Source organism: Columba livia, chromosome 2, assembly GCF_036013475.1.
Source record: "Columba livia isolate bColLiv1 breed racing homer chromosome 2, bColLiv1.pat.W.v2, whole genome shotgun sequence".
Lineage (NCBI taxonomy): Eukaryota > Metazoa > Chordata > Aves > Columbiformes > Columbidae > Columba > Columba livia.
This window is the reverse complement of record NC_088603.1, coordinates 113,250,111-113,275,415: the sequence shown is the minus strand read 5'-3', so window position 1 is coordinate 113,275,415 and position 25,305 is coordinate 113,250,111. Positions and strand designations below refer to the sequence as shown.

The 25,305-nt window shown below is 42.2% G+C and overlaps 1 protein-coding gene across 2 annotated transcripts in view; it reads right to left on the bottom strand.

The window, feature by feature from the left end:
* The window catches only part of CABLES1 (Cdk5 and Abl enzyme substrate 1), a 76,116-nt gene that overhangs the window by 39,700 nt on the left and 11,111 nt on the right, over window positions 1-25,305 (bottom strand). For both annotated transcript variants that reach the window (XM_065053319.1, XM_065053320.1), the window contains exon 2: window positions 99-170. In XM_065053319.1, the coding sequence (XP_064909391.1) occupies window positions 99-170 (72 nt within the window). The remainder of the gene's footprint in view (window positions 1-98; window positions 171-25,305) is intronic.

Sequence of the window (25,305 nt, the reverse complement as noted above, 5' to 3'; positions counted from 1 at the left end):
CGTGAACACCCAGCTGGTTTCCCACATGCACAGGGGCAGTAGGTCTGTCTGTACACGTCTTACAGACAAGTAACCAGAGAGAGAGTAAATAAAATGACCTTCGCAGTGGGGCATTTTCCTCTATGTCCTCCAGAGTCTCCAGAGAAGATCGCTGGGAGATCAGCCGACGTCTGCAGAGAAAACAGAACAGAAAAGAACACCGTGGGTTAGAGGGCATGAGAAGGTCCTCAGAGCTGGTTAGTTAGTAATGCTGACAAACTGACAATCACTAGCCGAGCTTTACCTTTGAATATTAATCAGTTTTGTTCTGTTCTCCTTACCTTACTAAATCCTATTGATGCCAACCAGAAGCAAACTTACTTCAGACAAGTTTCTGTAGCAAAACAGAAGTTGAAACTTCCCAACAGCTCCTCCTCAGTTTGTGCTTTCCGGTTTTCCTTCCTTCAAGGATTTAACACCCACCTAACACCAGTCCCACGTTTACCACGGTAGAGCTTGCAATGCTACAAGTACAGTTCTTTGATAAAATAACACAGACGTAGATCTACAGAGTGCCTGTCATTCACACTGCCCTGCTTCTCTTTGCCCCGTGCCTTTTTTACCCAATAAAGGCCACTCACTTCTCCGTGATGTCCATCTAATCTCTCCTCTGAGGACTGACTGAAGAGAGATGAAAGATGATGGAGCTGCAGCACCAGGCACAAACCAGCAGTTTAAAAGGGAGCTCTGACCACCCCTCTGAGCAGCATGGATGAGTTCAGTACTGTTTTAAACCAGTTTTCTGTGGCTGAGTCAGATCCTTCTTTCACCTCCCATGAAAAGAAGTAAGGAAATCATAGCATTCCAAGTTTTCTGACTGTTCTAGAGGGCAAGGAAGAAGCCCTGGTACAGGCTTGGTTTTAGCAGCAACCTCCAAACACCCCAAAGGCAGCACAAAATGTGGAGCTGCACCCAGCCCTCCAAAAACCACTGTAAATATAAAAAAAAAAATTTAGAAAATACAGCCCACCTAAAGGCACGTAATGAAAAATTAAGCTGGCCATCATTAGAGCCACCCCGCTGGTGGGTGTCAAGCAGCTGCGACAGCCACTGTGCCCCAGTATGGTGAAGTATGAGTATGAATTTAAATTATAAAAGTCTTACTGACTACCACTATTTTTTTCCCCAATTACCTTAATATCTTTCCTACCAAACTGCCTTACCCCCTTAACCTGCAAACGAAGAGTTTCCAGATCTCAATGTGTTTATACCCCCGTGCTCGGTAGGGTGCTTGCGCTTTAATGTATTCCTGGGCTGCATTTTCACAATAAATTGTTTTCTCTGATGCCAGCGTAAGCAGTTTCTAATCCGTCTTGCAATTTGCTAGCCTCTCCAGTTGTGCTGCTACAACTGCTCCAGCAGCTGTGCTGCAAATCTGATTATTGAAATGTTTTTCAGTTCAAAATAACCCTGATGTTCAGTGATTCAGTTTACTACTAGTTCAAACACCACATTTCTATCGCTAACCCCCAGACAATACATTTCAGGACAGTTTGAATGTGCATGTGGCTTTTCATGTACTTAAAAAATAATTAAAAAAAAAAAAACTCAAACAATTTCTAGAGCAACTAAGTGTGAAGCGTAATCCTCTTAGGAAAATATGCAAACCTAAATCCCCTCAGGTTTCGTCTAAATTAGAATTTTAGATCTCGTGCAAGACAGGATACACCTTCAAAATTCTAAGAAAAAATAAAGTCTGCATTTCAGAGTGTGCTGAACTTGCTGGCATAGACAAGGAAGAAGGGACCAAACACCTGCCTCTTGTGCCCATCGGTGCTGCCTCAGCTCCATCCATAGTCGGAGGACACAGAGATGCTCTTACAGAGAGAAATTCAGATCAGAAGGTGCTCCCCCTCAATTTTCAGTTGCACTGGTCCATAAACAAAAGTTAAAAGGTTCAATTACCAGCACCGCTGATGTAGCAGATCATTGTTGTTGCTTTTTAATACCTCTTTATACATCATTAGCTTAATAACACACTTAAATGATGGTACCCTCCCATCTCGTGGTGTTACAAAAGCATACTTTGCGTGCTGTTGGTCAAAGAGAGAAAAACAACAGTACAGCCTTGCTACCTTCTTCATATCAAATTTATTGAACTAGTCACACAGTATTTCCCCTAGATGCCTTTTAGATGCCATAAGGTGCTTGTGTATCACCAGATGCATATTCCAGCTGCCACTGCAACTCTCCTCCAAGCCTCTTCTCACCCAAAGTTATGCACCATCCTCAACTTCATTGCCAATGGCTTGGCAGAGATCAGTTGGAAGATCCTACATTTGCCTCTGTTATTAAGGCAGATGCATTGGTTGGCAAAAATACATACAATTGCATTTCGTTAACTCCAGAGCAGCTTTAAAGGCTGGTCATCCAGTTGCCTGTTCAGATTCCTTGGACTTTCCTTGCTGGTCACAACTTCTTAAACCCAGCACCAGGGATGCTGCCTCCTGGGTTTTGCTTGATAACCTTGAATGCAACAATGGCTGGACAGGAATCACTGCCACATCTCTGGCACAAAGGAGCTCACAGCGATTTTCAACAGTAGTGATTCTGCAGTATTTTGGGGACCTACCATGGCAAGAGAGTCTGCACAGAGAAGTGGGGGATGCTCCTTGGCTCACCCACTCATGGGAGAGGAGCACCGATACCTGAGCTCCCTCTCAACTAGTGTGAGCATAAATGCGACTCTGGATAAATTCATCCAGAAGGAAGGAAGGAAAGAGATAAACACCCCCAAATCACCAGCAATGAAGAAGCATGGGTCCCAGAGAAGCCTGCAGTGATATAAATGGGGGCTGCCCCAGCCCAGTCCCCTCCCTGTGCAGTGAAAGGAAGGACATCCAGGCCAGCACCCAACCCAGATGAAAACTGCCACATCTTTCACTTGTCCCCAAAATCATTAGTTTTAATCAGTTCAGCAGCCGTGAGGCAGATTTGCAGCAAGTCTGCTGAAATCAGTTCACTCTGCCCAGAAATTGCACCCTCTTTTCACTGAAGAGCTCAGTTGCGATGAAGTATGTGCAATTACTCCACTTTATCTCAAATCTTTATTTTGAAGCCTAATTAAGGTGACCTAAATACTAACCTTTTATAAGCTTTCCACAGCTGGATATTATACAGAAATGCCAACTAATGAACCCACCTGCTGTGAACAAAGTCACATCCTGTGCCACACACATAGGGGAAAAAAAAACAATATTGGAAAAGCAAAGCTTTTGAAAGGGTGTTCCAGGGAATACAAGCAAAACCAGTTTTTCATTGTCTTAATTAAAAATTAATCACCTCAACTGGTGTTTAATATTTAAACTAATTTATCATCTTTCTTCAGTCAAGTAGTCAGGGCTTGTCTATACAACACCTAAAAGAGTTATTTTTCAAAAACTGGTTGAAGTGCTACAGCAGCTGGTATATGTAGACACTTGCACTGAAACAACCCAAAATTATTTATATCACACACCACCATCATTCTGATTCAAAGCTGTGTTGATACTTATTTTATAATAAAAAAGTCCTATTTGAATTATAATTAGGGGAAAATCCTCCTATTGTTAAGGAAGAGTTCTATACACAGACCAAAATAAAGTAGCACTATGTGACTCATACAGGATTCAGGCTTTGGTATAAGTCTTTAGGTAGATGCATTTTCAATATAAAATGTTTTAAAACTTGTGCAAAGTAAATGTCAGCCAGCTAACACACTAAAATACAACTGCCCTTCATAACAAAATGGTAGATGTTTCAGTAAAACTGTTAATTTCTCCTAGTTCACATAAAACCTTAAAAAAATTCTCCTAGTTTAACTACCACATCCTAGGTATACCAAACTCACCCCTCTCTCTCCACACCCCCATACACACAGAAGCAAGCAGTTTAGCTCTGGAAAGATGAAAACCTCCTGGTTCTAACCATCAGTCCCTGTAGGACATTGTTGGTCACAGTCTTATCTAACTTACAGATTTTTTTTGTTTTAAAGTCATGTAATACCACTTTCCCTTAAACACCTATCTAAAAGATTTTTTTCCTGTTTCCTCCCTGTTCCCTCTGCAATTGTCACATGAGTCTAGAAATAACCGATACCCTACCATCAAATTCTAAGCTCAGTCCAAAGAAAGAGACTCGAGATAACTTGATGCCTTGGTATTTTAAACAGCTGTTTTCCAAGATACTCATGACCCTGTTTGCATACTGGATTTATCTGTGACCAGCTGTCTCAATCTCTGTGGAAGTTTCTTAAAACCTAAAATGTTGCTTCCGTTCCCCTTCTCCAAAGTCTGATTAATATGTGATTCAGTTGCAAAAATGAAATAAAATACAAGGACAAAAAAACAGAAGGCATGTCTGTAACCTAAACAGCAAATAGCCAAAGTGAGCAGACTGCAAAAAGGTTCACTGTAACCAACCCATCAGGTTGGTGGAAAATTATCTTCACTGTCAATTGTTGCAAAATACTCAGCTCAATTATGTTAAACATACAAAATCTTAAACCCCATAGACAGGAGGTGACAAAAAAATGGAGCTGCAATTAGAACACTGGATAAATTCATCCAGGAAGGAAGGACGGAAGCCAATGATAATCCAAGAGATAAGGAAAAATAAATCCATGTGTAATGACTTTCTAGCACAGCTACAAAACCAGGAAGAAAAAGTTGCATTTTAAATAGACCTAATTTTTGTGAAAGCTGTGGGTGCAAATCCCCCCTGCTTCTGTTGAGATTACAAGCCTACAACAGCTGAAGCCGGCAGCATGAGTGCCACTGGCTCCCAGAACAAAAGCATCCCTCTGGACAAGCTTCCCCACTCTGTCTGGGACAAATTAGTCCCCACAGAGATGCAGAGACGGTGGGACACATGAGTACTAATCATCTGAAGGTCTGCTGACTGCGTTAACTCTGATGGGGGAACCTGGGAGGGCAAAGATGCTTCAGATTGTTGGTAGTTCACATGCCCACTGGGTCACCTCCTCCCTTCAGATGGCCAGGGAGAATGAATGCGTATGAACAAGGGTCAAGGAAACATCAAGGCTATCACCTTCTGGTCACAATGGTGTTTCTAATATTGTGGCTTAGGAGCATCAGAGAAGCGCAAGACTGCTTGGTGCTTAGAAAATGTTGAATTCCTTATTTTCACCATGGCTTCATCACAAAAGGTGTCTCCTACACACAGGAAAACTACGCTAGATATATATATATATATATATATACACACAAGGGGAGTGGAAAGAAAGTCATTAACATACTTGCAGTGATGGGGAATGAGATCAGGATACTGATAAGGATACATCAGGGCCTGCCTAGAGGTGTAAGTGGTGCGTTTTCCTCTGCCATCCATCCACCCTTCTGAAAAGAGCCAGCTCAAAGAGGAGCTCTTGTCCAAAAGCCAACCTACCATTGCCCAAAAGCCAAACTAGTCCTTTGCAAGCACTTAATGGGGAATTATCAAAACATGCTTTGGACACGCAGCTCCCACATGCATCACCATGATCCTACCTCTATGGGAAGAGCAACCTTAGGGTTGTTTTTTCATTGCGTTTCATGTTGTTACCTCCAACACCAACATAGCGTGAACAGTAAGAGGAAAACAAGGAGAGTATTCAATGAGATCTAAGATCAGGCTTCTAGGTGCCAGAATGGAAAAGAAAATATTTAAAGTAAATATATCTATTATACATTACAAGTAAATATGTTTCTATAAACACAGTTCTGGTCTATCGTTCACAACAAACCCCGGCTGTTGAGTATTCCAGTTCGTTCAGCACATGCTGACCACAACCTAACTTGCAAGCAACCCTGAGTTTTAAATATGGTACCTTTACCATTCTCCTCTTTAACTCCTTCAGAGTTAAGATTCGAGTACAAGCAGAAATGCAGTCTCGTGGGCCAAGGGAGCAGGTTGGCACCAGAGACCTGCCAGATGCAGGCAACGGCCTGTCCCTTTGTCACCCAGGGGAAACCTAAAAGCCACTCATCTCTGAGTACTCCTCAGCCTGCCAGCTGAACGCCCCTGCCCGAACTCCCAGGCTGAGCTGCTGTCAATTAATACACTCTTCTGAAATATTATACAAGACATCAGCTGTGTACGAATCCCCATTCGCTTCCTGACCCCTGACTGCGTGGCCCAGCATGAACCCAGATGAAAGACCCGCTAATGAGTCACCTCTCGCCTTCCCTCTGAAATTTTTACTGGGATTCTTAAGTCCCAGCTCATTTCTTCCTATCTTCTGTGAATATCACAGGAAGACAAACACAGGAAAAACAAAGCCCGAGACTATTAAAAATTATTAAGGGAAACGGAGTTTCCAGGAGCTGCCCAAATCGATATAAAGCAGTATTTAATTGTGTGCTATCATAATTACACAGCAGAACCATTCTCTGCAAAGAACATCAAACTCCATTTAGGACTTCCAGGCTGCACAGTGCATTGGCAAGGTTGCACACAACAGGAGTTAAAAGCGTTTGGCACATACTGAAAATGGGTTGTTTTGTGAATCCAGCAGCCCAACCCAAACACACAGAGAATCTACCAAGAGACCTCGATTTAGCTGTCACCTACATGCAGGGAAGATGTAAACACGGTTTAAGGCCACAACCTTCCACAGTGTGCTGCGAAGGAAAGTCTCTGACACAGAAATCCTGAGCTAGCAGGACCCATGACAACCTGCTCCTCTTGGCATATGTATTGCAAGGAGAGAGACCTTCAAACCTTAGGCTAGCAATAATCAAGAAAATGCCATGCCAAATGCCCCATTGGTCTCCACCAACCTTCTAGGGGTAACCAGGAAGACAGGCAGAAAATAAGAATGTAAAGGTGAGCTATGGTATGAACATGCCTCCAGGCCAGACTCCTCACAAATCAGATGTCCCCCCTGCACTGAGTATCCTTCCCACATTGCCATCCAACTCCTTCTCCAAACCTCATCCTCCTACAATACCCAAGGCAGAAGCTTTGAAATACACAGCACTCAAACTGCTGCCTGCTGACCTGTCTGCATTTAATATCTCTGCGTAACAAATATGTCCGTTGCCATCTTGAGGGTAGGATTTTTTTGTGCGTACAAATCATACTTGTGTCAAGCACAGAGTGCAAAAAGAAAGAAGTAAGAAGGAATTAAGGAAATCAAGATGACTATACTGAAGTATCCCGCTGACCTTTCACATAATGTTCTGTTCACAAATTATTATGTAGCTTTACACATGTGATCCTTCAAATGGCGCACAAAATTCTAGCACAGCTTTGTCACAATGTCCCAGAGAGATCATCTGGGTCTGATTATGTCAAATATAAAATGAGGAATACCGGAATACGGGTACTGTGAAGAGATGGGGGACTTATACTAGAATTGCTGAGAAGCAAGCTGTTGACTGACAAGGCACCAGAGTGTGAATGTGTATACACAAGTGTGCAGAAAAAGAGAAGGTACGGTAGAACTGGTTTTTAGAGTCTTTCACAGTTCAACTTGATATATTAATTATTAGTCTTGCTGGAAGACATTATTCTGGGAGGAAATGCATTCAAAATTAGGCATTGATATGAAATCTCTAGTGAGGGGAAAAAAAGAGGATTGAGTCTGGGAAGAATGGAACAGTAATCCCCACACGTTGTTGATTCTGGGGGCTCTTTCATTTTCACCTTCCCCAGCTGGATTTCCCATTCTCTAAAGGCACATCTTGTTTGAAAACCTACCATCTTCCCTCTGTGGGCAGCTGCCTCTGTACCCAGTCCTCCTCCATTACCCAAGCCATAACGACGAGCTAAAACTGCAATTCAGTAAGATTCATTTAAAGACAGCAGAGCTCTCACATATCCTGAAGCACCTAAAATCTACATCCTCTATTATCTGTAACCAATGATTTACAGATTCACTGTCTTCACTTTACTGACTCTGCAGCAATGTGAGAAGATTCAGAAGGCTTGTGTGCAGTGATTTATTTTGAGTATGCCTGAACACTGCCACAGCTATATTTTTCAGGCCAGCCATTACCTCATAACCTAACACATATAATCATGGTATGACATCAATGGGCACCAGCTTAATTAAAGACACTCAAAACTAGCAAAGGAGCAAACAACGAGATTAATCATCTGTCCTTACAAAAACAAGGATGCTTGCCAAAGCAGATATAATAACACTGTAAAGAACATACAAATTATCCATCTTTATGTCCTTTTTCGACACTAAAACCCACACCATAATAGCCTTTGTCTGATCAACATTAGTCTAACAGATTCTTCATGTGTTTTTTCTGCCCAACAAACTCTGTGCATTGTAAAACAATGCATATTTAGGTCTGTCCACAAGCAAGGGTGCTTCTTAAAAGTCACATACTAAGGAGCTCAGTTCTTACAAGCTCAAGAAGTGAGCCCATGAACAACTCATGAGGTTGAACAAGGCCAAGTGCAAGGTCCTGCACCTGGATCGGGGCAACCCCCAGTATCAATACAGGTTGGGGGATGAAAGGATTGAGAGCAGCCCTGCAGAGAAGGACTTGGGGGTACTGGTGGATAAATGATTGGACATGAGCCAGCAATGTGCACTTACAGCCCAGAAGGCCAATTGCATCCTGGGCTGCATCAGAAGCAGCGTGGCCAGCAGGTCGAGGGAGGTGATTCTGCCCCTCTGCTCTGCTCTGGTGAGACCCCACCTGGAGTCCTGTGTCCAGCTCTGGGACCCTCAGTGCAGGGAAAGAAGTGGACCTGTTGGAGAGGGGCCAGAGGAGGCCATGAAAATGATCAGAGGACTGAAACACCTTTCTTATGAGGACAAGTTGAAAGAGCTGGGGTTGTTCAGCCTGGAGAAGAGAAGGCTCCGGGGAGACCTTATTGTGGCCTTTTGGAACTTAAAAGGGGCCAATAAGAAAGATGGGGACAGACTTCTTCACAGGGCCTGTTACAACAGCACAAGAGATAATGGTTTTAAATTGAATGAGGGGAGATTCAGGTTAGACAAGAGGAAGAAATTTTTTACACTGAGGGTGGTGAAACACTGGCACAGGTTTCCCAGAGAGGTGGTAGATGCCCCATCCCCAGAGACATTCCAGGCCAGGCTGGACAGGGCTCTGAGCAACCTGATCTAGTTGAAGATGTACCTGCTCATTGCAGGGGGATTAGACCAGATGACCTTCGAAGGGCCCTTCCAACCCAAACTGTTCTATGATTCTTCCCTTCTCTTCTTGCTAGGGACAGATCCTGGAGCCAAACATCGTAATTGCTCTGGGAAAAGTAAACTACCTTCTCTTTTCCTCCATCCTTGCCACTGTGACTGGACACAGTGTCTTCCTGTAACTGGGCACTGGGTTCATAGGTGGCAGAGCACAGGCTTAGATCACTTTCTTCTCTCTCTGTTGAGGTCCCTTGCTCAGCACAGCAAACCATAATTCACACATTCCCAGCCTGAGGTTGCTCTCTCCTGGAACAGATCTCTATTAAAAATGTAAATGTTTTCAGAAATTGGTTTACACCATTCAGAACATTTAATTCGTATGATCTGCAGGGTGAAAGACCAGCTACAAACTGAACACGACGGTACAGCTTATCACAGGTACACATACAAAGAATAATTATGGTTTAGAGAGTGAACTTTAAGAAACTGGATCTCTGCAAGAAACATTCCTTTCTCCCTACTCCCAGTAAGCAAGTATTACAGGGATCCTCATAGTACTGGCAACATTTGGTTGTGTAGCTGTATCAGTTGCTCACTGTTAAGGTACCGTGGTACAGTAGTGTCCAAAATTTAGGTAAGCTTGCCAAGAAGCCTCCCGGTCTGTTTTCACAACAGAGAGTACCCAGCAGTCGCCCTAATTAACTTTTCATCGACTTGGCAAATGCAGCCTACATCTGCAGGCTGGGGAACTGCCTTTCCCCGGATCAGTATTTCCCCAGGAGCGGACAACACAATCGGCAGAGGCTGCAGACTCAGAAAAAGCACCTCCCCTGCTCCCTGGTGCAAACAGCCTCTTCCAAGGCCAGCATCCCCTGCTCACTCAGGGAACACATGCTGCTCTGCCACCCTAGAAACAGCTGGATATGAAGATCTGAAAGGGTCCCAAATTTATGGCCTTTTATATCGTTACATTCCACACATACTCTCAAAGAGCTGGGTTAGCCGATGTACAAAAATAATGCTTATTCTGGTAATCTAAGAAGTCTCCTGCTTAGTAAATTAATTATTAATCAATTACTATTATTATTAATTATATATTGTCTATTACATATTATATGTTATATATTATGTAGTAATTATATTGTATTATGTATGATATATTAATTATATATTATATAATAATTGATTATTAATTATTTAATTACTAGAGGACTGAATTTTTCTGGGTGCCAACTAGTTGGCCAGCAAATACCCCATCCTGAAAGAACAGTTTTCAATCAGTTTTGGGGGAAAAAATAATTCAGAGAAATGTGAACAATGCCCTTAATGACATGCTTTAACTTTTGGTCAGCACTGAAGTGGTCAAGCAGTTGGACTAGATGATCATTGCAGGTCCCTTTCAACGGAAATATTCTATTCTATTCTATTCTATTCTATTCTATTCTATTCTATTCTATTCTATTCTATTCTATTCTATTCTATTCTATTCTATTCTATTCTATTGTAAAGCAGACTCATCAACACACCAAAAGTGAGGAAAGCTGCAAAAGCACTCTACTAGACTGGGTATACTTACATTTTAAGTTATCAGAGCAATAAGAAACATCTCAGCGCCAAATTTGGCCAACAAAGTCAATTTAGAGGGCTGCTTTAAGACCAGCATTTTAGAAGGCAGCACAAGACCCAAATTTCACATTTATGTACTTGGCAAGCTCCTCTGCCTTGGTTCGCCCACATCAGTGCCATGTTCACTATCTCCACATACAGCCATGACGTGCCAGAAGCACCAGAGGCAGCAGCTCAGGCAGATGCAAGAGCCGGCATCCCTCTTAAAGCACAGATCACTGTACGAAATAACTCCGGTGATGATTCCTGACATGTTCAGTCTCTCCCCAGCACACCCTAAAGATACGTTGCATTCGTATTTACGCAATGAAAACGGGAAGAGGCTGGCTGGCCTAGTGTCACAGTGACCTACTTCAAATGTCTCTTGAGCCCGTGACCTGATCTAATCTACAGTACGTATAACAAAACAAACAGATAAAGCAATCATTAATAATACAGTTACAATCCATCCTCTGGTAGAGATGATTAATGGAAAATGGGTTCACACCCTAAACCTTATGGGAAATGTGGAGGATCAAAATTACCCAGCTGTTTCCATCACAAACAAATTGTTAACACAAATGTTAAGATGCCTGTGCCTATACATTACTTCAGATGGGGACCTATACACACATGAGGTGGGAGCAAAAAGTCTAAAAATTACAGTAAAGTTCCAGGAGGGGCAGTTTGTTAGTGGATCTCCCTCCTCTGCTTCCAAGGCTCAGCAGAGGCAGGGATGGCTTCCACAATCCCACATTTGATGATGGACTTTTCCCCTGTCCAAAGGGATTGCCATAAGCTTGACCAACAAAGCATTTAGAAAGGTGTAAAACATCACTCAACATTTCCAAATCTTTGCAGCAGTCAAAGATGGCTGCCTGCGGCCCCCCTCTCCAAACGCCTGGGAAGCACAGGAGACCTGAAGAACACCTGGCACAGGAACAGGAGGCGATGCAGTGGTCGGTCCCCTCAAAGCTGAGGTGTCCTACCCTTATGTAGCCTAAATGATTTCCAGGGCCTGGCAGGAGCAGTGTTGTGGTTACAAGCGTAGCTATGTTAAGTACAACCTTAGGGAGAGTAACAGACCTTTGGATGGCAAATTCCATGACTACAGATGCAAGAAATTATTTAGCTCTTCTTTAGCTGAGACCCTTTATAAGGCAATGCAGAAATAGATATGTTTGATATTTAAGGCTTTGCCTATCTGCCTGGAACAAATCAATCACATTACCATTTCCCTAGGGTGAGTAGGCATAAGGATAAAACCTATGTGGATGTAAGCTAACAAAGATTTCCTGTTTTTCTGGTTTTCCTTTCCTTTCTCTTCTCAAAATCGCTGCACTTCCACTGGCACCCTTTAGAGACAAGGGACCCAAGACTTTTTTAAGAGTTGTACTACAGCCTAGTCCTCTGTGAATTGGAGGATTTTTCTTGATAACATAAACCAAGGCACTTTGTCATCTGACTCAGTAGCAATCTTAAAGCTCTGCAACGAATTGCAATGAACTTGCAGCTCATTAGCAATGAATTCAGTTGATGAAAGGTTACAAGGAACCAAGGACAATTTTTACAGAGCATCTCCAGGCAGTTTTTCCAGGCCATCAGCTCTCTTTTGCTAACCAACGAACACATCTTGCACTCTTTAGAAAGTCAACTGCCTGTTTCCCCATAAACCCCCCCCCAAGTATTGCCTAATGAAACGCACAGAGAGTCCTTCTCATGCTAAGGGACCACATTTCAGGATTCTGCTCACATGTTTTACTCGGGGATGCTTTGATGTAATAGCATGGGAGAGAAATTTTGAAGGATTTACAGATTAATCAGCCAGAGCAAAGACGTGGGTTAGGACTGCGAGAAGCGCGCTCCTCTGGGATATAATCTGCAGCTCAACTTACTGCAGATGAAATGAAACACGCTTTGGGAATGCAAATGAATTAGGATGCTACAAAAAGTAATTCGATTTGGACCAGCAGGGTTTTAAATTTGCTTAGTTACCTACAAGATCTTTATTTAACTGTAAACCTGGCACAATACCTAGTATGATCACCAATTTGGACTTCACTTTATTACTATTTTAAAAATTAGGTTTGGTAACTTATTCTAACGGGTTTTCAGGTCACATCTATATTATATTTATGTATACCTCTATGCATTTACACACTCATGCATGCTCTGTAACAGATCTGCAGAACAGTGGGATGTTTCATACGCATAAAAACAAGGCTAAGATTTTCATTCATATCACCAGTGTGGAAGAGATAAGTGGAACAAGACAGCTAATTAGTCATTCTCCATTTCAATCCTCAATAACCACAAAGAGAACCTGTTTTTTTACTGCAGGCATTGTCTTACATCAAACAATTTGTAGATAAGAAAAATAAGTTCTCTTCCTGAAGGCATATAAGCAAGTATTTTGATACAGAAGATGAAAGAGCATTAGAAATTAACTGTAACACTTCTTTCCTTCCCTAGCCACTGGAGTATGTCCATTAGGATGCATTGCTAACATATCACTACATTATCCAGACTGACAAATTTTGTGCAGTCTGCTGCTTCAGTACTACAGAGCACAAGCCATTAATAGCTGACTGTCTCATTCAAATGAAACAAGACAATTATCAGCTGTAACTTACACAATTAATACTACTGCTGCCAGCATTTTCAGCAAAGATTTGGTTCTTTTATAGATCATTTGAAGTCTTTAGGGGATGTATTATTAGTACATCTGTCCTCCTGTAAACATAATAATTATCATGCAAAATTCCATTTATCATGCTGATCAGGACGTACTTTCTATCAGCTGATAAACAGGCAAGGCAATTTGGCTGCCCTGGCTAGTTGGGACCGTGCTTATCTCCAGGAGCATTTCTGCTGCTTTCCAGTCGAGCCCATGGCAATTTTATGAAAAGACACGAGGCTTGTGATAACCTCTGAGTATGGGGTATGTTGTATTTGAGCTTGGGGTACATCGTATTTGACACCGCTTGTTTGTCTCATTAGTTGGTTTGACGTTCTCCTGTAATTCTCTGCTCCTCGCTTCTCCCTCCAAGACTGAGCAAATGCCTTGTAGGTGTCCAGGCTAACGGAGTTGCCACAGAGGGAGCAGGTAGCAACCAGATTCAGCATGATCATGACCTTTTATGGGTACCATAAATCATGTCCATGTCACAGACAACAGGCAACACCTACTTCAACACAGCATCACTTTTAATATACAAAAGCGGGCTTGGGCCAGATGTAAACAGACATCAGTAAACAGGTACCATCCACACCATAGTGAATTTTCATCTAATATGGGTATGAGGTTTTTAAGAGTGAACACCATTAAGACTTATCACACTCTGGTGCTTTACATGCAGAATAGCCCACAGTTGGAGGCTTAATGTGCAGAGAAACTGTTCTCATGGACAACAACCTTCAGAGACCTACAGAACATACTGAGACCAAAATAAGATTAAATTAAGTAAAAGCCAGCACCCGCACAGGCCTCCTGCAAACTGCGGCTTCATAATTGGTTTAAACCAGCCTCATTTATGCTAATAAACTTATGCTGTGACCAAAAGGCACGGTGCTGCTTCAGCCATCTACCCACCCCCTGCATCATGCCAGCAGAAGGGCTCCTGCAGCCAACCAAGTAAGGGAATCGATCCTGCTAACAAGCGCACAAGTGAAAAAAAAAAATGATTAGTGATCAGTTCTTACAGGGTTTTTTGAGGGAGGAAAAGACCTACTGTCCTCAATGGAATCAGCACCAAACAATCCCCAAATCACAGCAACAGACTTGCTGTTCCAGTATCCCCGGTGGTTGATCCCATAGCTCCCGTCTGTCCCCAAGCTTTTCTCCATCGCAGCTACAGGTCTCACCCCCAACTCAGCCAGTTAGTGGCTACAACAGTCACAGGGAAAAAGTTTATGCTAGACTCCTTCAAACTCAACAGATACAGATGCCAAATAGGCCTGTGGCCAATACTGACCAACTTCAGCCTCTAGGTACCGCATAGCACAGCTCCAGCACAGTTGATGGTTTTCTGCTTGGTGCAAAGGAAGGAAAGCAACACATTGGCAGCAAAATGAGAACCTTATCATTTTTCTTTATCAGTTTAAACATCCTTTTTTTAAAAAAATTGTTTTATAAACTGCCTGGCAGGATGTAAGTGACTCGCAGGATGCCCCATGGCTGATGGAATCATGCTGCTGGAGTGAAATGCAGAGGAGGCCAAGACTAATTCCCGATGACATCAAAAAGCAAATGTTGTTTCAAAGATAAATTATTTTACTGCTGATAAATGTGTGATAAAGTGTATGAAATATTCTTTTAAAAAGTGGGACAAATTCATAAATCTAAACCAAGACAACTGCTGTTGCAGGCTGACACTGGTACATGCAAAACAACTGCACGTTCACAGAAACTACTAAATTCACTGTGTTAACATATTGATCCATTACATATTTTAGGCAACTTATTCCCAGATCAAACTGTTTTAATTTAATTTATTTTATCTTTTTTAAGACAGGCTGGCTGTGAGAAATGAGCTAGCACAGTGGTTCAACCAATTATTCTCTTTATCGTGATTTTCCAAGCTGCAGTAAAGCTGCTTCATGACCTAATACGATGCCAAATGTACCATCGTTATACAGTGGTGCAAGCGAATGACTTGTTGAAGCAAGCACTGCTTGGTGTGAATAAAATACATTGCAGAACAGCATCTGAACATAAACACTGCGAGCAAAGGCAGACCTGCTTTCTTTTACACCGAGCTCAGACTTCTGCTAACAGAAATGAGCAGGCCAAAGGGACACTCTTAGGTTTATAACAGCAACAAAAAAATGCAGAACGCAGCTCTAAGGGCAAAATTTTCAGGCTGGAAACCCCAAGTAGATCCAGCAATCACGACCACAGGCTACATTGCTAGGGGGCAGAGGCACTGCTAGATGTTGGGTGCAGGGTTTTGACTAAATTAAAAAAAAAATAATAATCTGGTTTTATTTTAGCCACTATTCTCAGAAAAAATAAAAAATCTCAGCTTTTGTGGGGAACAGATCATTTTGATTTGCCTGAAGCCAACATTTCACTTCATAATTTTGTCTTACTATATATATAAATATACACACACATATATATTAATTAGATAACAGAAAAGACACTAAGAAAAAACAAACAAACAAACCATTTCCCATTGTTTGAACATGTCACCTTTCTGAAAAATTTTTCTTCCTGAAAAAATAAACTCAAGAGTTTCCTCTGGTTTGGCTTAACAGCTTTAAAGGTTGTGTTTCCAGGCAGATGGAAAATCTGGCTTACACACAGCTTCCTCCCTGTTCTCCACACGTAACAGTTCACCATTGTGACCACAAGAAAGATGTCAACCACTGCTAACACTTTAACTGGCCCCCAAAGTCACAATCTTTACATAGTAAATATAATAAGCTTTCTCAGTGACATACTGCAACAATGTTTAACAGGATTGCATAAGCAAAGTTATATTTAAATCCACTGAAAACGCAATCCGATTCTCCCAGAGCATGCTCTGGTTATAATTAATGACATATTTGATTAATATTCACTTATCCAATTTTTTTTTGGTTTGCTTTTAGGCTTGTGCCACACTAACACATGGACGACAGAGAAAAATATCTCTTCTACTAAAGGAGCTCTGGCAGGCATTATGGATAACATATGAAGTGTGGCCATACTGTTCTCTGTCCTCTATTACTCTCAATTTTATTCTCCAAAAGCATTTTCAGGAGCTACTTCCAGGCTGTAACCGCAGCAGGAGCGGGAGGTATTCAGCCATTGACGTCAGGCAAGCCAGCAGAGGATGGAAAAGGAAAAAAAACTAAATTCAAAGCACTTTCCAAAGTGTCCCAAACACTTAGAGGTGGTGAGGTATCTCTCCTCCTGGCCCTCTGTCCACAGTGTGATGCTGTACCAAGGAATCACTAAAATGATGTATTTATCCTGTACCCTGTTTTACCGCGTTTCCTGAGCTGTCCTACCGCTCTAGTGAGGAGTTCCTTTGAATTTAGCTCTCCTGATGGCTTGCAAAAAGCATTTGAAAAAAGGAATGGGAAGACCAACTCTATGGTCATCCAAACAACCTGTTTAGTTTCATTTGCAGACAAACAATGTGTTCCATCGCTTCACACATCCACAAGGTTTCATACTGATGGCAATTTTCTGAGCAACTCAGAGCACAGGCTCTCTGAAACAGGGAACGCCAAATCATCTATCCTATTCTTACATGAGAACAGTCAAAAGAGACTTTTTTACACCAATGAAATTAGAGTTTTCTGAGGTAATAGCAAGACAGACACCCCAACAGACAGCCTCTTCAGGGCAGGCCTCGTGAATGCTGCCTTTAGCTCCATGCTTAACATGAACGTATGAAAAATTACACAAAGGCATACTCCCCAACCAGTCTGCCAATCCACATCTCACTACAAAACAAGTCTTGACCCCAAATCTCTGCAGCATTTCTAGATCCTCCCAGCAATGGGGGAAGGATGGGGAAATGAAGAAGAAAGTGGGAGGAAGAAGGAAATGGCTGCTTCCCCTTCCCAACCTTGTACTTCTTTGAAAGCTTTAAACATAGAGTAAAAACAGCTGCTGCTTTATTTTCCTCTTTCCTAGAAAAAGATGGACAAAAAAGCCCTACCTTCCTTTGCTCTGGCAAATATCCCATCCCTGACAGGTTTGCTGGGGAGCTGGAGCCCTAGAGCAGCGGCTGTGACTGGGCTGCAGAGTCCTGCACACAAACAACCTTCACTCTGAGTGTTTCTTATTTTTAATTCCCATTTGAAGCCTAGTGTACTGCTCCAGAGCATAACCAAATGTCCATGAAGCTTTTCACAGAATCAGGCCTTTAATTTTAAAAATACTTCTCTCGATCTCTGGAAGACACTTACTTCTAACCTCATCTACATGGGCAAATGATTTGACAAACCATACATACATTAAAAAAACACAAACTGAAGGGAAACTCAGTAATACCAACCCCCTGAGCTACCACAGCCAATAAGCCTGTCCAGTTCCACAGGGACTGGGGAGCTGGACATGGCATCGCCTAATTTAACGAATATTTGGGAGAAGATACAACCTTATCTCAATTCACAGACTACAACAACTGAAGAAAAATTCCTAAAAGAAGGACCAGAAATACAGGGGGTAGCCCTGTGTCCCATCCCAACACTACACGCTGTGACCATTTTGCAGTGCCACTTCTTGATCTTCAAGATACTTTTACTGTTGCTGGTAATTCCGTTATTGTCAAAAATCATTAAGTCATCCAAACTCATGTGTTGTAAAAAGATACTTCATGACTGGCTTCATGCCCCCAGGATGGGATTGTGGGCAGCCACCGTAACCCAAGCAAGTGGCTGCTGTTGGGACGAGTTTCAGCAAGAGCCAGCAATGAGCTGCTCACAGGCACCACCCCCAGTGTGACAATAAAACACCATTACGAAACCCTTACTCGTGCAAAACAGGTAATTTTGAAAAAGCTCCGAGCTGGATTTGAACATTTTGGTCCGGCAGGCAATGACACCCCGTCTCGTGACAGGTTAACAACCTGTTGGGGATACAACACACCCCAGAGCAGCCAGCTGGTTTTGTTGCGACAGGCAATGGTGCCGCTTGGTCATGTCCACAGGTGAAAAGCATTTTTGAAAAAGGAGGCAATTGCCTTGCAGGAAAAAAAAGAAAAAAAATGACTGATTTCAGTATTACAAATTTCTGGACACAGAAGGTGCCCACATCCAGAGCCCTCCCACAAATAGAGTTGGAAAGGTGTTGACAGGAAAACAAAATTAAAGGGTTGGAGGGATGCATGGGTGCCCTTTCATTTCTCTACACCTATCCCTGTAAACTCAAGAACCACATCACTGCTCGTCAGGGTGTGTTGGGGAGATGTCAGCGCAGAGGTAATTCATCAGACAGCCCTGCTCCTGGGGGACACTGCCGTACCAAGATCCCAAGCTGCCCCAGCCCATCTGTGCTGTACCCACGTCTGCCTCAGAAGCAGCATCTTCCCATGACCAGCAGTCCCAAGGCAGATACTAAAAGCAAAATCGTGATGGAGACAGTTGTTACTACTTCCACGGTGGTATGTGGGATTTTTCTGAGAGCCTTATCTCCACCAAAAAATACATGCAAGGACTCTTCTACATGTGCATATGGGGCCTCCAGTATTCATCACTGATTCTCTGAAAGAAGAAATCACGAGAGACCCATGACTCATTTAAACAACAATACAAAGCTAAAACATATTAAAAATCTATGAATTTCTGTAAATCCTAAAGAGTCTTGTTTTTGCCTTCTGGTATGTAGGTCTTTAAGGCTGCATCATTTTAAAGGTTTTTTTGATCCTGAAAGTTAGAAACTTTCTCAAAGAGACAGAATACAAGGAGATTAGACTGAGCATCTGCACCTCGTCCCAGTAGTCCAGGAACTTAAAAAAGCATCTCTCATACATTGCAAGACTTTGAAGCTGGCGATATTGGAGTAAGTCCCTATGCAACAAAGAGGAGACATAGGATCCTTTATCGGATCATGTGATTTAGAAACGTATCTAGTACTTCCAACTGTCATGAAAAAACATACTAAAAATCCTTTAAAAAGCTACTAAAAATCCTAAAAATCTCTAAGCCACAGCTCACAGTCTAAGTTGTTTGCTCCTGTTTCCCCTAGCCAGGAATGTGATGTGCATGTATATGCTACCTTTCAAATGTGATTATTGAGTTCTGCTGAAGGTACTTGCCTATGCAGGTAAAAAAGGTTTGAGTCCCTGAAAACAGATGCAGTGGATCTGGCTCTGCTATTCCATTCAACTTAAAAAGCTATGTATTTCCAAAAGCTGAAAAACCTAAACGTGGTTTAGAGAGCAGAGTCAGACCTGTTCTAGCTTAAACCAGCACCTATTTCAGTTTAAGGTGATACTTTGGGCTGTGAAATAAAACATTGGAATTGTGAGCGTTATTTGCTTCAGCCAGCCTCTGCTTTGGGCCAGTAATCCCTTTAATTGCCCTTAATCACCTCCAGGCACCTCCAGACAGAACAGTCTTTGCTCCATAAGCAGCATCAGGCAGGCAACAAAAAACTTAAAACCAGAAAAACCGATGGGAGAAAATTTTGGCAGCAGCGGATTGTCTCCTTAAAAGACTAAGCATGTATATATATTGAACCAGCCTCACCTTGCCACAACTTTGAATAAAAATCAGTTTTTGTCACAGACTTCACTGCTTTAGTGCCTGGTATTCTCCCAGGTTGTAGTGTTATATTCAGCTTCTAATATTACAAGAACTAGTTACACACATTCATTTACAGAAACATCTCTGAGGTGATTGCTGAAAGCCCATTTTCTCCAAGATTTTACAATATACCAGGCTAAGAACTAGAAAAAAGCCAGTAATACCAATTATTAGATCTGATCCTTCAAAACCTCATGTACTTCAAGATTCCAAACAAAGGTCCTAACTGCATGACTAATGATGCACTTCTGCAGAAACCTCGGCTGATGGGGCTTGTGCTCAAATGAACCTACAGAACTGCTCACTTTGAGTGTCTTGGGCAATGACTTTATAAGCCAGGGGCAGCAAGTTACCTGGGAGGGTAAGACTGAATGTATCCGTGTTTGCAGCATTGGGCTCTGATTTAAAATATGTATCTATATATCAATGACAAAAGCTAATGTAGAAATACTTATTTTAAACTAATCACCTCTTTCAAAAAATGTGACTAAATGTAACGCCAAGAGGATTTACTTTACAACAGCCGGGGGGTGGTGAAAAAACAACAAAAAAAATCTATCTTTTTAAAAGGATTAAGAGATACACAGATGGTATAAACATTAAATGCAGACCTAACAACTCCAATTCTGATTTTACATTATTTTTGTGTGAAATGGCTAACCTTATAACATCACACATCTTAGATCATCTGACTTGTGTGTCTGTCTGCATATTCAGCATCACGGTCCCAAGCTGAATAAACACAGAGAGAGAAGAAAGAGATTCTTGTTTCCTGGCAAAGCTTCTTGCATCAAAGAACTGAAAGCAGGGCAAAAGGCCCATTCAAAAATGTGTCACAAAACATTTAACCACAGACCTAGGAGCTTTGTTGTGAGAGGGGGGAAAAAAACGGATTTTGAACACCAATGTTGCCTAATGTGATTATGTATATACAACAAATTCCCATTTAAAACTCCCCTGCCTGGGAGTTAAATGCAAGCTTGTTTTACCTGTGCCAGTATTGGTTACATCATTTTATAACAAGTATTAGGCAAACAGGGTATAGACCACAAAGCTGCTACTGAAAATACTTAATTTTCCAAGGAGGCTATCAGACAGGCAATTAAAGAAACAATATACCTCCCTATAACAATATATTTTATTATCTGTCAATACACGTCTCTTTATTTTGGCTTTAAGTAGGAATTCAGGAAGCATACACTTTGTAGTATATTTTGGGTTTCCTAAAGCTTCAGATTACATATAAAGTAGCATTTGGGTAAGTAAGTAATACACAAATATTAGTGCCCTGATAGCAATACTACAACATATGAAGACGAACTACTTAGCATCCTTTTGAACTTTCTTGCATATAAAAATTTCTCTTCATATTAGCCTGAAGGGTACAGAGAAGGAGGTTCTGTGTGTTCCCTCTACACAATTCCTTTCCTTGTTTGTTTGTTTTTTATGTCTAAACTAATTCTGCACCTAACCACAACAAGCATACCATGCTTTGAAGGTTTTCAAGAAAAAGAAAAAAAAAAGAAAGAACCAAAATTAGGAATAGAACCACTGCAGTTCTAGACAGGAAAAAACTCTTTCGGCAACTGGAAAAACTTATCGCTGCACCTCATAAAGAAGAAATGCAGCTAACAATACAGAATAAACATCCTTGCTTGTACTCAGAAGGACAAATATAATGTGGACATACAGCTATTGTTTGAAGCAAAGCACACCTAAATCCTTCACAGTGACTGCTCCAGCCATCCCACCATGCTCCAACAGGCTCTACACCGTCTCGCAGCCCGCAGGAACAATGTCAACAAGAAAAGGGATGGTTGAGTAATCCCTGTGCCTGCCGTGAAGCTTTCCAGGGCAAGACGGTGCAAGGAGGTGGTGGTGGGGAGGGCAGCGGAGCAGGGTTTGCAGCTGGTGCTCAGGTTCTCCCATGGCTGGTGCTCAGGTTCTCCCACAGGAGCTGTCGCGGGGCAGCCAGCGGCACTCCCGGCAGCGGTGACTGAGATACTCAATCCCAACAGCGGGAAACCATCCGTACAAGTTTAACAAGTAAAATGGGGGATGCAAGTGCTAACAGATCACCCTTCAGTTACTTGTGAAAGACCTACAAGGAGAACTGAGAAGGTTTCCTTTCTTGGCCAGGATCTGTTAACCACTAGTTCGAAAATAGGAGATTTATAAATCTTTTCCTTTAGAAACAGCAGCAACCTTACAAAGCATCCGTCCAGTGAAGGAACCAAATACGCACTTCTGGCACTGTCTCTCTGACTGCCCAAGCACCCGCAGCATTTTCCCTTCTCCCCGTAAGTCTCTGCAGAGGAAAAAGTCTGAACTAAGTGCTGCTGTGGGGGCTGTTGCCACAGCTCACAGAAAAAAAATATCAAATTACACAAAACTCGCATTGTTTTGATTCTGTCTTCCTTTGCCTCCTCAGACCTGAACAACTGAGGCTGTCTAATACGGAAGGGAGAGGGGAACGGCTTTGTGCTTGGATGGTCCAGAGCAGAGGGATGCACAGATGTGTTCACCAAACGCTGCCTGCATCTGGCTGGGACAAGGGGAAAAGCGCAAATGTGAGGAGCTGCAAACAGCAGGGCTGGAAGAGGAGGCACCCAACCCTCAGCCTCTGTGCCAAACCCCTGTGTGGTTCTCCCTTGCAAATCTTGGGTGGGACCAACCACGAAGACTCATTTGGTAGCTACTTACACAGAAGTCAAAGGCAAATTTTTGTCTTATGGCTTCCGCTGAAAGTGGAATTAGCTATACTTTGTATAAAAGTGGTGGGGTTTTTTTCTCTCTTTTAATTAAACAAATGAACTCTTCTCCCCAGGTCTCTTGAACTGAAACCACTACTTCCTCAGCCGCTGTGTGTTCCCTTCTAAAAACAGCGCAGGGCAAGGGTAAAACCGTGCTGGGTATGCCACTAGACCTCTGTGTTAATCAAGTTCACAAACTGCCATCAACATGTGATGCAGAATTTTGAAATTTCGGTTTTCCTGTTTCACCTTTTTCAATAAACAGACAGGAAAGATGCCCGTTAATGTGAATAACTGTAATTAAACAAACAAACAAACAAAAACACCAAAAAAACCCCAAACAAACAAAACAACAACAACAAAACACCAACCAACAATTTTCACAGAACTTACCACATTACTAAATGAAGATTTAGAAAGCTCATAACTGAACAGTATAAAGAAAACTGATGCCCGGTGCTATGACTCAACAAGCAAAAATTATGTTTTCCCTGCAAAATCTTTTTAAAACCCCCAATGGAAAGAGGGAAGTCTGTAATTCCCAATGGAAATGACTAGAGGAAAAGCATCTGAATTCACAGGGTCAAACAAAAAGCATATTAATCCAAGTGGCTAGAAGGGTGTGAGAAATTTACATTAGTTCAATACGAATCCCTTTGTCCTAGAACAGGGACCTGAGACTCTGTGGGCATATCTCCACTGTGTTTGAGCGGTGCAAAGCCAGGTGGCATGCTGCAGGAACACGGTGCCTGTTCTCTGATGACTGACTGGTGTCCAGTCCAGAAGTCCAGGCTGGAGCTGGTCCGAACCTCCGTAGCGTGTACATCTGGTTCTCAGCACCAAGCTCCTGGGTCTACTGATCTGCTCCTGATGGGCCACGCTGCTTGTTGACACAGTGATGGGCCTTCTGGAAGGAGTAGGCCCAATTTTCTCACAAAGGCTCCAGGCTTAAATAAATTATAGCACTGGTAGTTTTTATTTAGCTTTCTTTCAGCACACTGGATGTTTAAAAAACTTGTGCAAAACAAAAAACAGTGTAACCCAGTGGGACTGGCCGTCCATGTCACAGGCACATCATGTGAGGAGCTGACCAAGCCTCTGAGATGTCTTTTTATTTCAATTTTGCTCTCGTTCTGAGCTTGTGGAAACAACAGCTTCAGAAGCAATCAGAGAATTACACTCACATTGCATTAGAAAAGCACAACCTGCTTTTTCTGCTTGTTATAGCCCATGTCTCTCCACGGGCTGAGATGCAAAGGATTAATAGTGCTGTGGCCCCAAAAGTCACATTTCAAGTTTTATAAAGGGCATTTTTGTCCATTTCTATTAGTGGGTCAGCACAAAGCAATTTCCCTGACCCAGTGATTAAACCAGAGGTGTGCTGTTAACATCAATAAAAGCAGAACCACGATTAAATCCCACAACAATGGCAACCACTCCCCAAAAAAATGCCAGGGAGGACAAGTATATAAATGGGAGCAGGTTCAGACAGTGTGGTAAGGAAAATCTGTGAAAACCCTTAAAAAAAAGCACATGCTGTCTTTTCAAAATGAGATTTTCAAAGGAGCTCAGAGAGTTCCTCAAAATTAATGGTTCAGAGGCTCCTTCAAAAATCCCAGTTTAAATTGCTCGACTGCTTTGCTCACTTTAGCTGGAATAACACAAAACAGACATCTAACTCAGAACAAACACTGGAGAAGTGAAGTCTTCATTACCGTAACCCCACATCTTGGCAAAGTGGATGTAAGGGTCAAGAGCCTCTCAAAGGCTAGGTTTCTTCTCACGTGTGTAAATGACGGCCACAATAAAACCCCACCAAAACTACCATGTTGAAATATTGCTGGCGATCACACAAACCAGGGAACTGCAACAACTGCAAGACGACTGCCAGTTACACGAAATACCCAAAACTGTTGATATCACATTCATTTATCCAGTAAGATATTCGAGATATGCAATCACTCAACAGGTTGGAAATACCACCTCCGCAACTTGAATCGAAAGACAGGCCTAATCCTGTTCTCATTTGTACCCAAGCAACCCTGCAATTAATTCAGAGCCCATTTGTTTTCAGGTGCCTCAACCTTTGCAAACACACAGTGGCTCACAAGGGCTTTTCCACTCCAGCCTCCTTGATCCCATCCCACAACGGGAGGTAATTCCAGCTACGACCCACACCTTTGTGCAGGGTCCTACTGCACACAACTGTTTGCGGGCTGGGGGCTTCGGTCCTAAGGGATATGAAGGAGTAACAGCATTTTGTACAGCACTGAGCACAGCTTCAGTACCACACCATAAAAAATCCTCATTTCTGCTGCAAGGCTATGTCCTTTCAGACGAAGGAAGTTTATGAGCTCACAAACTCACTGCGAAAAAATCCGTGTTTCTGTTTTCATCACCCATTCCTCCTTCACATAGAGGATGATGAGAGCAATAGAAAATACTCCCTTTAAAGTGCCTATTTAAGGGTGCTGGCAAATTCATGCAATTTGCCTTCTTTACTTTTTAAATGCATTTGCTCAAACTCTGTTCCCTGTTACACTCTAGCACTATATTTGACTTGAA